This window comes from Condylura cristata, unplaced genomic scaffold, assembly GCF_000260355.1.
Source record: "Condylura cristata isolate star-nosed mole 26May11 unplaced genomic scaffold, ConCri1.0 scaffold00012, whole genome shotgun sequence".
NCBI lineage: Eukaryota > Metazoa > Chordata > Mammalia > Eulipotyphla > Talpidae > Condylura > Condylura cristata.
The window spans coordinates 38,218,094-38,233,784 of NW_004567113.1; the positions used below are offsets into that span (position 1 = coordinate 38,218,094).

General features: G+C 42.8%; 1 protein-coding gene across 2 annotated transcripts in view; it reads right to left on the reverse strand.

Moving 5' to 3' along the window:
• The window catches only part of FAM114A1 (family with sequence similarity 114, member A1), a 58,199-nt gene that overhangs the window by 8,188 nt on the left and 34,320 nt on the right, over positions 1-15,691 (reverse strand). For both annotated transcript variants that reach the window (XM_012723985.1, XM_012723984.1), the window contains exons 8-12: positions 13,031-13,154; positions 6,595-6,686; positions 4,168-4,326; positions 2,769-2,908; positions 1,648-1,720 (exon numbers count right to left, since the gene is read on the reverse strand). In XM_012723985.1, coding sequence (XP_012579439.1) covers positions 1,648-1,720; positions 2,769-2,908; positions 4,168-4,326; positions 6,595-6,686; positions 13,031-13,154 — 588 coding nt within the window. The remainder of the gene's footprint in view (positions 1-1,647; positions 1,721-2,768; positions 2,909-4,167; positions 4,327-6,594; positions 6,687-13,030; positions 13,155-15,691) is intronic.

A 15,691-nucleotide genomic window follows, 5' to 3' on the forward strand; every position in this document is an offset into this window, starting at 1 on the left:
CAAAGGCAGGACAAGGTGAAGATGGAGAAAGAGACTCCATCAACCCTGCCTGTTGGGGGCCGCCAGGGCCTGGACCCTCCCCTAGAGGCTTCTTAGGAATCTCTGCCGACACCTTGATTTCAGACTCCAGAAGATGAGACAATACATTTCTTTTATTTAAACCACGCAGTTTGTATTAGTTGTTATAGCAGCTCTAGGAGATAAATACATACACAACCAAAAAACACAAATTTAAAACAGGAGATGCAACTTGCTGCTTCAGAATCATCTTCCCTTGTATCCAGGGCTGTATAAAAAAAGCAAAAAGTCTAAAAAGAATATGTTCCAGGGCCTCCCTGGTATCGCAAGGGGTTAGAGGGCAACACTGTGAAGCTATCCACAGTCACTGCAGCATGAGTTTGACCCCTGGCCAGGGAGCTGACCCACATGGCGTGGCAGACCTCACCTGTCCCACCCACTGCTCCTCTCAGCAGTGTATTTCAGTCAATCTGCCTGTTCTGCTCCCCACTCTGTCTCTGGGGAATGCTCTCACCCCCTGCACATGTGGCCTGTCCCCAGTTCTTATATATATAAAAAAAAGGACTATGTTCCATTTATCTTCAGTGATCCCACTAAGATGAGATTACACAAAATATCTAAAAGAAAATAACCAGATATCACACATTCACATGAATGCTGAATTGTTACCTGAAGAACAGAAACACTTAGGCCAACTGGTAATTTCTGTCTTTTGATTAAATCTGAAGTGTAATAATAAAGCAAAGAGTGTTCTTTATCTTGTGTGACTTATTAAAATGGTTTTGAGGGCAACAGGAAGGCGATTATTCAAAGTTAATTCATCTTAATAGAGATTCTTAAATTATATATTAATAGCAGGTATTAATAGAAGGTATCTGCATTTGACACTTTTTTAACAAGTAATGAAAATGAGCCTTAGAGAGGTTGAAAACTACCCAGTGCCCATATCTCTGAAGTAGTAGAGCCAGGGCTAGAAGCCAGTCGGATGCATCTTTAACTTGCCAGCAGTTAGGAAAGGTACTCTTGGCCCCAACACTGTAAACATCACAGTAGAATTTCTGTGTGTAGAGTTATCAAAAAAGGCCTTGCAGCTTCTAAATTGCTCCTCACAGCACCAGACAGACCTATCGTCATTAAAGAGGTAAAAATTGGAAACAATCTAAGTGCCCCAGAACAGATGAGTAGATCAGATGAGATGGTATATATACAGAATATTACTCTGTCATAAAAAAGATAAACTCATGCCATTTGTGGCTATATGGATTGGGCTGGAAGGAATCATGCTAAGTGAAGAAAGTCAGAAAGAGAAAGATAGACATTAGGTGGTGTCACTTACATGTGGAATATAGTGAAACCAAACTCAGGGTCAGCTGAAGAAAAGCTTACAAACTAACCCTTGAAAGCTGACTTGCAGGGAAACATCAAGATGGGGGAGGGATGAGGGATGAGAACAAAGCGAGGCCAGCACAATGGGCTCTTGGGTGCACCATGGTGATTTGGTGGGGGGTGCACTATCATAACTGTATCTGAAGTGGGGATCCATGCTTCCAAAATACCAACACATCTTAGGCAACATTATTTCAATTAAAAAAAAAAAGGGTGAAAAAGCAATCAATCTTATCATCTTACCCCAGCAGTGGTTAAAGAATTCATAAACTTCTTTGATAATGAGAGTACTTCATTGCACATTGCAGTAGTTAATCTGTAAGTGAGGAAAAAAGAAGTTTTCAATAATATACAATGATTTAACTGTCAAGACAATGACTACTTTCTATAAAATATTCATGGAAAGGAACAGAACACAAGTTTGAAGATGCTCCATAGAAATGTTTTCTTCAGCATTCTTCTGTGATTCACAATCAGTTTAAATTAATCCTTTTTCTGCATGCTTAATTAGAGAATAATCATTGAGCTCACACTATCTCTTTTTAGAATCAGAAGCGCATGCAGGAAAATACCAGGCTTGGGCTTCACATATATAGGGAGGCGTATAGGCTACCTGCCAAGTGGCTTTGCTCCAGTTCTTAATCATTTTTTAATAATAATGCACATTTACTGAGGTCTCTGTTAAGTACTCTTGTATGTGTGCACAGATGTAATTCTCATAGTGACCTTAGGGGTTCCTACATCTATGTAACAATGAGAGGGTATTTGGGCTTGTGTGGTTTTCTGCATCATAACATACATTAGGCAAATAAAAGTTAATGGTCTATTTTTCAGCTTTATGTCAGCTATCTTAATGAAAACTCCAGAATAACTACCTTCATGTATATTAAGTTACATATATACACATTTTTCACTAGATAAACTTATAATAAGTCCTATCTATTGAAGAACATGTGACAGGACATATGCACACACATGTAATATGTGTGCAAGCTTACAGCGGCAACCATTATACCTTGAATTCAGAATATGCAGAGCTAGTGCAAGTCTCTAGAACAATGGGGCCGGGGTGAGATGGGAGGCGTTTGCTTATTTTTGTGACGTCAACTGACAAGTTGTATTAAGGTGACCTTTCTCTGTTCATGCAGTATATTGAAAATGTAATTACCCCCCAAAATCAGTTAGCTCTAAATGATTTAGTATGTCTTCCCTTAAATCCCTTCATAAATAATTCCTGGAATGTCTAGTTAATGAATATTTTTCTTACTAACATGGTTAAGTTCTTAGAAGAGTTCTTATTTCTTAAGATGTCATAGAACAACGGAATTAGTTGATTTAAAGCTTAAATTTTTGGTAGCAATTACTTTATCAGAACTTTTGCTCGATCCTGAGCTGATTTTTCTTCTTCTTGTCCATGAAGAATTAATTCAGCTACTTTATGAAGCTGTTCTATACAGCGTGCTGTGACTTCTGCCAGACTTTCAATGGATAGCATGCAGATATCCTAAAGAAATACATGCAGGTAAGTAAATTGCTCACCAAACAGATGCTTAAAAACTATTGTCAACAACTTGATTGAGGTATGACTAACGTACAAAAAGCTGAACATACATAATGAACATAGGTAATGTACCCAACTTGGTAACTCTGGGCATAAGTATGTCCCTGGACTCCATTACCACATCAAGTCCATAAACTCATCCATGACCTCCAAAATTTTAACAGATGTTTTTAAAAACCCCATGATAGGGCCCTCCCTGGTGGCGCAGCGGGTTAAAGCACAGCACGAAGAAGCTTAAGCCACTTCCGCATGAGCCGGAGGTGAGCACATGGCGTGGCAGACCTCTCCTGACCACCCTGCTGCTCCCCTCAGCAGTGTACTTCGTGAATCTGCCTGTTCTGCTCTCCACTCTGTCCTGGTGAATCCTCTCACCCTCCACATCTCTGGCCTGTACCCCAGTTCTGTACGAATAAATCTTAAAAAAAAAAAAACCATGATATTTAAAAAATTATATAATCCATGGGGGGGGAGGGGAACAAATATAATCTGAAAAAAGTTTATCTAAAAGTTAATGGGTTTATCGAAGAGTTTTTTAAGAGGAAATGGAAGCACCACTGCGCCCTAGAGACTTGGCAGGGGTCCTTCACAGCCCAGCCACCCCCTTCCCATGCCTGTCCCACCCCCAACCCATCAAAGCCAGGCACATCTCGGTAGGCATGTGTGGGAGGGAGACTGAATGAAGAGACGTCAATACCCATTTCTCTTTGGAGTAACCTCATTTTAAAAGTTACTTTTTCTAAAATTAAAATTCAGTGTAAAATGAAATTATTGCAAACTCATTTTGAACAGAGGCAGGAGATAAATCACGCATACATAAAGGTATTAAACTACAGAATAAAAGCCGCAGCTATGAAAGTTTTTTGAAAAAGCTTCAATTACCTCATTAGTTATAGGGCATAAAGACATTTTATAGTTACAAATTTGCATAGAAGATGGAAATTTACCCTAAAAAAAGATCTTAGGGATTTTTTTCCTGTTAGATTATAATTATAAAGCTAAGGAGAAAAACTACAATATCTATGTTATCACGAATTGTCTTGGCATAGAGAAATTTCAGTGTTTATTGCATTAATGCTCATATTTCTATCATGTGGGACAGTTTACAAATGAAAATGAATGGCCTCTTCACTTAACATTAGGCTGATAACAAAAGTTGACATAATAGTACTCTTTATAGGTGACCACTCTAAAATGAACTTTACCTCAACCGTCTTCACTCTTTCTTCCTTTTTGTGTTCTTCGGGGTGTTCAGGTATCTTTTCTTTTTCTTCCATCTTAGTTTTCTCCTCCGACTCTTCTGCCACATCTACTGACATTGTGGTTTGATCTTCTTCTACCCAGTCATGAGCTTTTTTCATGGCCTGCAAGGCCCCCACAGTGTCATGCATTTATTGTGTAAATATAACCAAGAAATTCCAGCCCCAAGACTAAGGTCAAGATGCCATAAGCCTACCAGGGTGTTGATGGAAGTCCTTAACTTCCATAAAAACACCTTGTCTCTGGGGCCTCCCTGGTGGCACAGGGTTAAGTCTCAGTACTATCAGGCTATCACCAGCCACTGCAGCATTAGTTCAATCCCCAGCCAGGGAGCTGACCCACATGGCGCAGCAGACCCCTCCTGTCTCACCTGCTGCTCCCTTCAGCAGTGTATTTCAGTAGATCCCCCTGTTCTGCTCCCCACTCTGTCTCTAATGAATCCTCTCACTTCTGGCCTATACCCCAGTTCTTGTATGCACAAATAAATAAATCTTTTTAAAAAAACACCTTGTTGCTTTCTGGCGAACATAAATTTGCCAGAAGAAAAAGGGACAGAATTGGATGAGTGGAATGGAGGAAACAGTGTAAAGCTGAGCCCTTTTTTATTTTTTAAGGTTTATTTACTTATTCATACAGAAGTGGGGTACAGGCCAGAGATGCGGAGGGTTCACCAGAGACAGAGTGGGGAGCAGAACAGGCAGATTGACGAGGTACACTGCTGAGGGGAGCAGTGGGCGGGTCAGGAGAGGGCTGCTGCGCCATTTGGATCCCCTCTGGGGCTGGCGGGGATCGAACTCATGTAGAAATGGCTTAAGCTTCTTAGTGCTGTACGTTAACCCGCTGCGCCACTAGGGAGGGCCCAGGGCTCAGCCCTTTTAAAAAAGCTTTCTAAAATGCTATTCAGATATGAATAAAAATGATCACCATCTTGAAAGATGGACAGTATAGTTTTCACTTTTAACAACCAATGGTAAGAGTAACAGTCCTTGGTATATCCAGATGTGGGTTAGAAAACCAGCAGGGTCACTGCTAAAGCAAATCTCCTCATCTGCTAGAACTCATGAAGCTCTTGATGTTTCACACCTCTCAGGAAGGATCAACAGGAGGGTGAGGGATGGTTGTGCTCTGCTGTTCAGGCCAGATCTCCCACCCGTCGGGGGTCGAGCCAAGCACTGCTGGGAAGCCCTGGCACGCAGCCCACCTAGCCCGCCCGGAGTGCCGTTTGAGCAACCTGGGGCCTGAAAATTCATGGCTAAATGGAACAGGCCGAAAACCCGGCTCATCGGTTAGCCCTGAGTGCTGAGAGGGCAGGCTTGTCCAGCTTTCAGTGTTCGAGTTTAAGCTGTTTGCTCAAAGGACAGCTGTTTCTGAACTTAGTTCGTGTGCCGAAGCTTACATGTCAAAGTTTAGCATGTCAGAGTGTTGAGGACAAGCTAACAGCAAGATTTGGGGTGACAAAACCAACAGAACTATCCTTGGTGTGTCCTCCTGTAGGGACACAGGTTTACCTGCTGTGTAAATAGGCCCAGGGACCTGGGAGCCTCCCCCTTCTCCCCCCATCACCCCCAAGCAGTGGCAGGTGCCACATGGAGATGAATGAGCCAATTTCCCACTGTGTTCAAGTCACTGACCCACCAGAATCCATGACCTCTATCACAGATAGAGAAATTCCTCATCTCTCCACCTCACTGCCTCATTCTGCCCTTTCCTCATCCACCCTGAAAATTGAGGGCCTGTGCTAACCACTGCTCACTAAAAAAAAAAAAAAAAAAAAAAGAAGGGGGGAAAAGAGTGGGAAAAATAAACATGGTTTTAATTTACCTTATGACCAGTGTCCTCATTAAGCAACTCCAAAGCAAGATCTATATTAACTGGCAAAACGCACTGTGGACCCCAGATTCCCGATTCCAGGCAATGCTCTTAGATTTGAGGTAGCACAGCATTCGGGGAGGGACGGGGGCACAGTCCACCTGCTGTCGTTCTGACTGCAAGCCTGGCATGTCATTCTCAAGAGGGGAGGGGACATGCGACATGGAAAAGCCCCTTGTGAATCTGCCTCTCAAGATCCCCCTGAGCGAAGATCACCACTGTTCTGATAGAAAATTCTATTTTAAGAAGTGACTTGTTGGAGATCACAAGGTAATTACTAGCGAAGCTGCAACTAAAATGCAGGCCTGACCCTGAGTGGCGACGCGCCACCATTACATTCATTATGTTGCTTCCTCAGATCCTAATTACTGACCTCAGACTTCGGTCCCCCCAAGTGCCACTTGGGGGTTGGGGTTTTTCCATTTCCGGTGTGACCTCTGGAATTTTACAACAGAAACCTTTGTTTTTCACATAACAAAAACTCAGACTCATATGGTGCTGACCTTATTGAGTTTGTCAGGCGTGGCCGCAACATGTAATTCGAAGAGAAGTTCTGTAAGCATGCTGGCGAATTCTTCTCCTTTTTCTTCTAAGCCTAGATATAGAAAATGACAGAAGTAGGAAGCATGATTTATTTTTGATCCTTCAGAATGCAGCAAGCTCACCCAGCCCTATCAGCCCTGGTCAGTGGGGACTGCAGCAGTCTGTCCCCCAAGTGCTGGGCAGGGGTGAGCTTTGCTCAGTCTGAGCAAGGTGGTGGGGTAGCAGGCCCTGCTAGGCAAGAGGTGCGAAGCCCTGCAGCTCACACTCTAGAAGGGGAAGCCCTGTGGCACCAAAGGCCACCAGGGAAAGGGAGGGGCTCACCCCATTTTGTTCACAGCCATAGGTGGTGAGCAGCTAGTAGCTGTTAAGAATGACTGAGCACATAAATGGCCTTGCTCAGGCCTGCGAACAGGACCACGTGCCATTTATGACCCGAGAATGTTGTGTTCAGCATTGCGACCCTAATGATACCCTGGACGCCTTTCACATCCCAGAGCCATAGCACTGAGCCAGCAGAATGAGTCCCAATGGGTCGTGTGCTAGCTGACGTAACCACATCACGTCTCTGGAGGATCTTCCTAAGGTTTCCTAGACACCTATCTGGCCCCACCATATTTTTTAATATGTCTTCCATCCAGACTGGAAGCTACTTAAGGACAGAGATGGTATTTATTTTGCTCATTCCTGAATAAGCATCTAACACAATGCCTGGGACATATTAAATGCTAACAGGAATATTTGTTGAATAAATAATTTATTTAAAAATTATTTAATATGTAATTTAATGTAATGTATAACCAAAAATTTTAAAAAACTAGTACCATTGGTGGGCAAGAGGAGATCTTTTAAAGTTCCAATCTTCTTTCTCTGACCTGTATTTACAAGCTGAGTACATTTGTAGAGTTTCTGATAAGCACCAAAGAATTGACTCCACAATGGCTTACCACTGGCTTTTTTTTATTGGCAGGAAGGAAACAAACATTACTAATCTGACCTGCTGATCTCAAAATCCTCTGAGAAAAAATATTATCTCTATCCCTAAGTAAAAGCAGTGGCTTAGGGAGGAACAAGCCGTGTTGTAAATACTGAATCTAATCCTCTGTCTAACCAGGCTCCTTCTGTTTACAGATCAGTTAATCAGCAGCTTGCAGAGACCATCATGGTCAAACTTCTGGGTCTTTGTTCAAAACTTTGGGTTTAATCAGTTTATCAGGATTTGTATTTTTTCAGGGTGGAGACAGGTTTTTATAAACAAAATTGGTTAAGATGTGCATGTCAGTGATACGTTTTCAAGAGAAGTAGAAATCGAGGAAGGGGCCTAGGGATGACTGGGGCTGGGGATTTTAAGTGGGAGGGTGGTCAAGAAGGTGCCACTTGAGTAATGAGCTGATTGATGAAGAGAGGGGTAAACCACACTAGTGGAGAGCAGGGTGGGGGTGGTGAGGAAGAGTCTCCCAGGCAGAGACAAAGGTGGGAGGACTGTAACTTGATTCAGCTAAATGACCCCCTCAGGGGAAGAAGGTGTGTGCCTTGGGGCCAGGCTGCCTCTCTGGCCTGGACCCCATTCTTGTATGCATCAATAAATAAAATAAATCTTTTGTTTTTAAAAGATGACACTGACACAATCAAAGCACAGAACCCAGAGGGAAGTGTTCCTCAGGAGGATATTTTTACACAGTACAGTTTTCAGAAGGTAATCAGAGGCTTCTGGAAGGAAGTGATGCCTGAAGCGTCTTTGAGAATGACATGGCATTGGTTCCGTGCTGACGGGAGAGTTAGGTTGGAAAGGCAGAGGAGAAAGATTCCATCCAAAGCAGAATTCCCCATCTCTGCAAGCGGAGGTCTTGATCTCACCCTCTCAGAGTGGGTGAAAATGAGAGGGAGAGACTCTGAGTGGCAGGACTGTAACAGGGTGGTCCCTAGGAAAAAGGGAAGTTCCAGGTTCCCTGCCCCACCCAGAAGGAGGGTGGAGCTGAGCAGAGAAAAAGGAGAGAAGAGGAGAGAGAAGAGAAGGGAGCAGGATGGAGAGCTAGGAGACCTGAGGAAGCCACATGGAGCAGCAACCATGTGAGGAAGAAACCAGGCTTGTTTCCTGACCCTGGACTGGTTAAGGCAGATGTGGTGAGAAACCTGTAGGGAGGTGACAATGGCAGTGTTTACATTGATTTTGATTTTGCTCTTTTCCTCCCAGGTTTGTCTGGCCGTTTTTGACCCTTTTCCATGGGTCCCGGCCAGAAGGTGCTTTAGTCTTGTGGCAGCTTTCAGGCCTTGCTTTGGGCCAATCCCTTTTGGGTTGACTTTTGCCCACGAGGGGTTGGGTCACTTCAGGTGTTTGATTTAGAAGTTATCTTCTTTGTGTTCCGTATTGTATATTCACTGTATTAAAATCCCTTTTGTCTTGACGCGGCGGATGGCAGAACCCACTTAGAGCAGGCAGGCTTTGGGGCTTCAGGGGTGTCCCTCTCCCCCTTTCTGGAACAGATTTGGGGTGCCCTATAACACGACCAGGCCTCATTTCCAAACTGTGGGTCTTCCTTACTCCATATGAAGCGACGCCAGGGCGGAAGAGACCTGTGCTGAGCGGGAGCCCGTGGGCTCCACCCCAACCCCTGCGTGTATGGCTCCTGTGAGCCGCCCAGGCCACACGCAGCCTTAGCTTCCACTCCTCTGTAAATGTAGGACTCACCATTCTCCTTTTTAGCACTGCTGTAAGGACCAAATAATACAACAAATGTGAACGTATTTTATAAGCACTAAAGGTTTATGTCATTATACTGATAGCTGTGACAAAGACAAAAGCAGAAAGAAAAGCAAAGTGTCCAGGAGTGGTCAGCACTAAATTCGTGCACAAATTTGGGCAGCTTCTCCAGCTTTTAGATGTGCATTCATTCCAAAGAACAAGGAAATACACTAGTGACTTCTGGCAAATATTTCAAGGAAAAAAAAAATCAAGAGAAACATGGAAGTAGGCAGAAATTGATGATAAAAATGGGGCAACAAAGAATACCTACTTTACTACAATGGGTCTGTACACAATGCCAACTGGATGGTCACCTGGCAGCGATAATAGGAAATAGCCACTGAAAACCTCTTTGCAACAGAAATAAAACAAATTAGAGACCCACAGAAATCTGATAAAATCACACTGCTAGAAAGATAAGCATGCCAATCATTAGCCAACATTATGAAATGCAGAGGAAGTGGATATTAAATTTATACAAAAATGGGTTTATACATTTTCTGAGACTATTAAATAAATTATTTAGGTATTAGGAAACTTTTAGAAATACAAATGCTTATGGGGAAAAATATCTGATGAAATGCTTTGGTTTCTTCCTGATCCAGACTTACAGCACGGGATTGTGGGTCCAGCCCCATTGAGAGGATTCCTCCCCACAGCGTGTGGGTGAGCTCGCTGCCTTCCTGGGCTGCGACCCTTCATCACAAGTGGGCCGATGTAACGACCACCTCACTGCTCTTTTCTCTTGGCTGTTCTTTAAGTGTCTGAATGATATTGTTTATTAATTTAAAATTAAGAGCATTTTGAGGATCTGAGATGCCCTTTAGGAAAATGGATATATTAGGGGAGATAACAGGGGCCTGTTACTTCAGGACAGATTAAGTTACCATTTCTTAAGTAGTATGCTCAGCTCATCAGTTTTGTTGGGGGGCGGGGGTCATATTCAAAGATCTCAACTTCCTGAAGCTTTATCTACAGTGAGACTGGAACACATCCCATGTAGTGACATATTCTATATTCAATAGTATTGAATTAAATCTTCCCTCCAAGAAATAGCATTGGCTGGGGATGCCAAGCTGCCTTCACTTGCACGGGTAGCTGCACTTCTTTGGTGTTAGGGGGACTTCAGGGTCCTTTGTATCCTTTCTGAACTGAGATCTACCTCTGGTACTATGAAACCAAATAGCCTGGATCTTTTTGGTGAGTGTTTAGTCTAGAAAAGGCATCTGCATTAGTTCACCTTGGCTCCACAACCCAGCTGCATGACCTTTCACAGTTAATGTCTTAGTTTCTTTGTTATTAAAACAAGGCCGTTATCCTTTGTGACTTTTGTCAAAATTTTATGTTTCAGATTGTATGCTCAAAAAACATCCCTCAACTGCCTCATTGATAGTGGTCTCTTGCTATGCTTCAGAATAATTGCTTCATCTATTTTGATGCAATGGGCATACATTTCATTAAAACTGCAGGCACAAAGGTCAGGATGCAGGGACAAAAGACAAGATGATATTTAAGTGACAGCCTGCAAATGCTTAAAATAATTTTGCCCTAAGCATTGAGACTGACACATTTGAGCTCTTGAGTTCCAGCTTTGATTAAAGGTATACAACACGCTGGGCAAAGAAACCCTTCAGCAACTCGACGGCTTGAGTGAACATTATCACGACCCTGTGTGTGGGTAATAACAAGTGCAATCATAAATAAAAGCTACCATTTATTGTACCTTTACGATTTTCTTGCCATTGTATTAGCACTTTAAATAATAATGGCAGCAATTCTGTGTGCCAGCCACTGCAAGACATGCTTTTACTTATATTATCCAATTGAACCTTTTACTTACCCTTGGGAATAAGTGTTGTCTTCCTGTTACAGGTACAGATACTGAGTTTCAGACGGTTATGTAATTTCTTCTAGGTGATACAGCAGATGGTGAAAATATTTCAAACGGGACTTTTCACAAGATTCTAGAATAGGCTACTTTGTGTGTTCATGGCTGTTGATTTTTCAGCATAGCATACATGAGACCACTATGGGGGTGGTACTTAGTGATGATATCAGTAAGAAATCATTATCTGTGTTCACAGCAAATGTTTTGCTCAATTCTTCTCCCCCACGGACAGTCTAAGGGAATCTTTAAGCTTATCCAACTTGGAGAACAGCTACTGACGCAAGGAAGCCTTGCATCTCACATCACAGTTCTGGTATCTGTGGAGTCATGGCATTGTCTGGCTGGGAGATTATGAGCCATGGTAATGTAGCTGATGGCCTGGATCGCTGTTTTCTGGCTGGTTACTGGGAAAGGGTCACTTTCAACCTGGGAGGCAGTTCTCAGGTGCTGCATTAAAACCAGTGTGATAATGTCCCTGCTTCAAATGTCTCCTTTTGGGAAGGGCTCCATCAGCTTTTAGTCTCCTATTCCAGGCATATCCAGAATGATGTCTCTGGCTAACTCAGATTCAAATGATGAAGGATTTTAATTACAATGGAAAAAGAGTATCAGGAGTGTGCACTGTGGAAAAACAGAAGAGTCTGGGGCAGAATTACACTTTTTGGGTGACATATAGGCCATTTACAAATAAACTCTAACTACTACATATATGTATATGTATATGTATATACATACATACACATATATATGTGTGTGTGTGTGTGTGTGTGTGTTAAGTCCATTAAAAGATCTGCTCACTATCAGAAGTTCCTTAAAATACAAAAATGGGTCTACAACATGACCCAACAATTCCACTCCTAGGAATTTACCCAAAGGATACAAAAATACTCATTTGAAAGGAAACCTGCACTCCTAGGTTTACTGCAGCACTATTTACAATAGCTAAGGAACAGAAACTACCTAAATGTCTCAAAACAGATGAATGGATCAAAAAACTGTGGCATGTATACACAATGGAATACTACTCAGCAAGAAAAAAGACAGAGTCATGTCTTTTGTGGTAGCCTGGATGGAGCTGGAAGGGATTATTCTAAGTGAAGTAAGTCAGAAGGAAAATAATAATTATCAGATGACTTCAATTATATGTGAAATATAGAAAAACCAAACAAAGGGCCAGGAAAAAAGACCAAACTTGCAAGCTGACCATAGATCCAAGGCATACATAAGAACAAGAAGTGTAGTCAGCACAGGAGGAAAAAGTACAAAGTACTACAGTGATGGATCAGGTACTATGGGGATTACATCTGAGAGCAGAAATCAAATACTGTACAATGACTGTAAGAAAATAAAAAATTAAATATAATTATATATAAAAAAAAGTTGTGCCCACCATCAGCATCAATCACATTCAGTATAAAAAAGCAGATAAAAAAGCAGACACTGGAGCACATACGTGAGTCACCAGAGCTGCTACTGCATTGCCTTCCTTGCTCATGCAATCACACACATTTATTGTGCACCTTGGATGTGCAGGGGTTACTCTGGACACAGGAGAAATAAAGACTCCGGTAAGGAGTTCCCACCCAGCAGAGGAGACGATTATGAATCAATGTGATCATCTTCTGCAATAAGAGCAGATGCACAGAATGTTTTGAAAGTGGGGAGGAGGACTTAAATAATTCCATCTTGTTCAGAGTCCTATGCTTGTTAGCAGCTGTTTCTTAAAATTATGTCAACAGTGTGTTATTTATGCATAATTTTCCTTTACCTTGTTCTGCTTTATCCTCTTCATTCTCTAATTCTTTGGATGCAAAGATGTCTTTAATGGAAATTAGGTCATTTTTTAAGATTTCCAGCTTCTCTCCATCAAGTGATGCTAAAAATGACTGAACCTGAAAAAAGAAATAGGTCAGCATAACTGTCATCTTTTCTCCTCACTAATAATGTTTACACATAGTTGTCCCCAGAATGTAAGGCTTTCCCAGGAGGGGTAATGGTGGTATAAGAGAGCATACTGAATGGGGTGTTGGATTTACTACCCACTAACTACACTTTCAAGGAAGTTGCATAAATTTCCGGGACTCAGCACTTCATTTTAAAAGTGAGATCCAGATTCCACTGTGATCCTTTGTGGGGTACATGAAATTTGAAGTACATTGAGCACATACAGCAGAGGCTAAATAAACAATGTGGTAGCTCTATTAGAAACTCCTGTGTTATGAAAGCACCCTCAGTGTCAAACCTGGATGCAACTATCAGCTCCTCACTCAAGATGTGACCTTGGGATGTCTTCAAGGTTAAATGAAATAATACACTTAAAATTACTTTGGGGGAGGGGCCTTCCTGGTGGTGCAGGGGTTAAATCTTAGTGCTGGCAATCACCGGCCACTGCTGCATGAGTTTGATCCTGACCAGGGAGCTGACCCACATGGCACAGAAGATACTTCCTTTCTTGCCCACTGCTCCTTTCAGCAGTGTACTTCAGTGGATCTGCCTGTTTTGCTCCCCACTCTGTGTCTGGGGAATCCTCTCACTCCCTGCACCTCTGATCTATACCCCAGTCTTATATGCATAAATAAACAAAAATAAATCTTAAAAAAAAGTACTTTAAGAGATGTTTATAATAATGGTCAATAATTACATATATATTTACATCTGTATGTACCTGTAAACAAATAAATAAGGTTATACAAACATAGTTGTCTAACATTTGTCCACAGGAGGACACATTCCAAGACCCATATGGATGCCTGAAACCGTGAGTAGCACCAACTCCTACAGACACCATGTCGTTTCCTATATATACACGCTATGATAAAGGTTGACTAGCAAACCAGCCACAGTAAGGGATTAAGCAACAACTAGTAATAAAATGAGCAATTAGAATGATATATTGTGAAAAGTTATGGGAAAGGGGTCCTTGTCTCTCAAACTCTTATGGTACTGTGCATTTTGGGGTGCTGGTTGACTGTAGGTAAGTGACGTGGTCGATTAGGGAGGTCCAGGGAACATGCAGCTAGACAGGTACGTGCACTGGTGATGCGAGTTGTGGTACACAAAGGGCTGCAAAAATGCACTGGACACACTTTCTGCTCCAAGAGATTGTAATCAAGAGGAGGGAACCCAGTTAACCCATAAAAGCCAGACAGCTGTGAGTGGAGGGTGAGTCAGGGCACCAGGGGGACAGCTGCAGCCCCAAGGGGAGGTGAGAGAATGCAGGGAGACTTCACAGAGATGGTGCTAGGACCAGACCGATGTCCTTGTCTCAGAGCCCCTTCTTGAAACTGTCTTTTATAAACATTGAAGCATCGTGCCTACAGACTGGTCGACCAGTTGGCCTATAAATCTGAAGACTGATCTGAATTTGCAAAATGACCAAAGTGTGTGGAGAGTCATATAAAATCAAAGTATGATGATAATGTCATCAAGTTTAGATTATTTTCCTTCAGCAGGTCAAACCCTCTGTGGCTCTGGAGGTAAGCCACAGAGGAACTGTAACCTCCTTTGAATGTGCTTGAATATTCATGATGGTGGTGGATCAGGAGATGTCAGCAAGCTGACTGCCAGAACCCATTTCCTACAAGTTGTTAATGCCCATTACTAGGGCGTAATGCAGCCGGTGCCAAGGCTCCGGGAGGAAGCTCCGCAGGAAGTCATCAACAGAAAACCCATTAGGCGAGGAGTTCAGCAGGTGGAAGCAGAGGCACCCTCCACGAGGCTGCTGGCTCCTTCTTGCCCTGACCTTGTCAGAGTCTTCATTTCAGCACTAGCTCTCACGTTTGGGCTTAGGGCCCAAGAGAGGCACAGATCATACTCCAGTGCTTCATATGTGTGTCTGCAGCACTTCTCAGAGTGTGCAAGAGTGCTAGGGTGGGCCCTCCCTGGTGGTGCAACTGGTTAAAGCTATCTGCAGCCACTGCAGCATGAGTTCGATCCCAGCCAGGGAGGTGACCCACATGGCACAGCAGACCTCTCCTGTCTCCCTCACTGCTCCCTTCAGCAGTACATTTCAGTAAATCTACCTACTTTCCACTCTGTCTCTGGTGAATCCTCTCACCCTCTGCACCTCTGTACCCCAGCTCTTATATGCATAAATAAATCTTAAAAAAAAAGAGTGCTAGAGCATAGTGCAGTGAAATGCATATGCACCATGGAACATTCTGGCTTTCTCTTGTCTTCTGAAGGGTAGCCATCATCTGGGAGTGAAATTCACTAGGAGTTTTATGTTTCTGGTATCTCCTGGAAAGCTTCCTTTTGGCCACAGAGTCTTTTGTCAGCCTTTTCCCACTACAGCATCTCTTTTGCTTCCTCCTAGTCCCACTAAGCCACAGGGAGGTGCACTGCATCTTTACTTCAACTCAATAACAATAAAGGAAACACTGAAACACAGAACTTGATAACCTGGGGCAAGGGAGGGGTGTCTCCATCC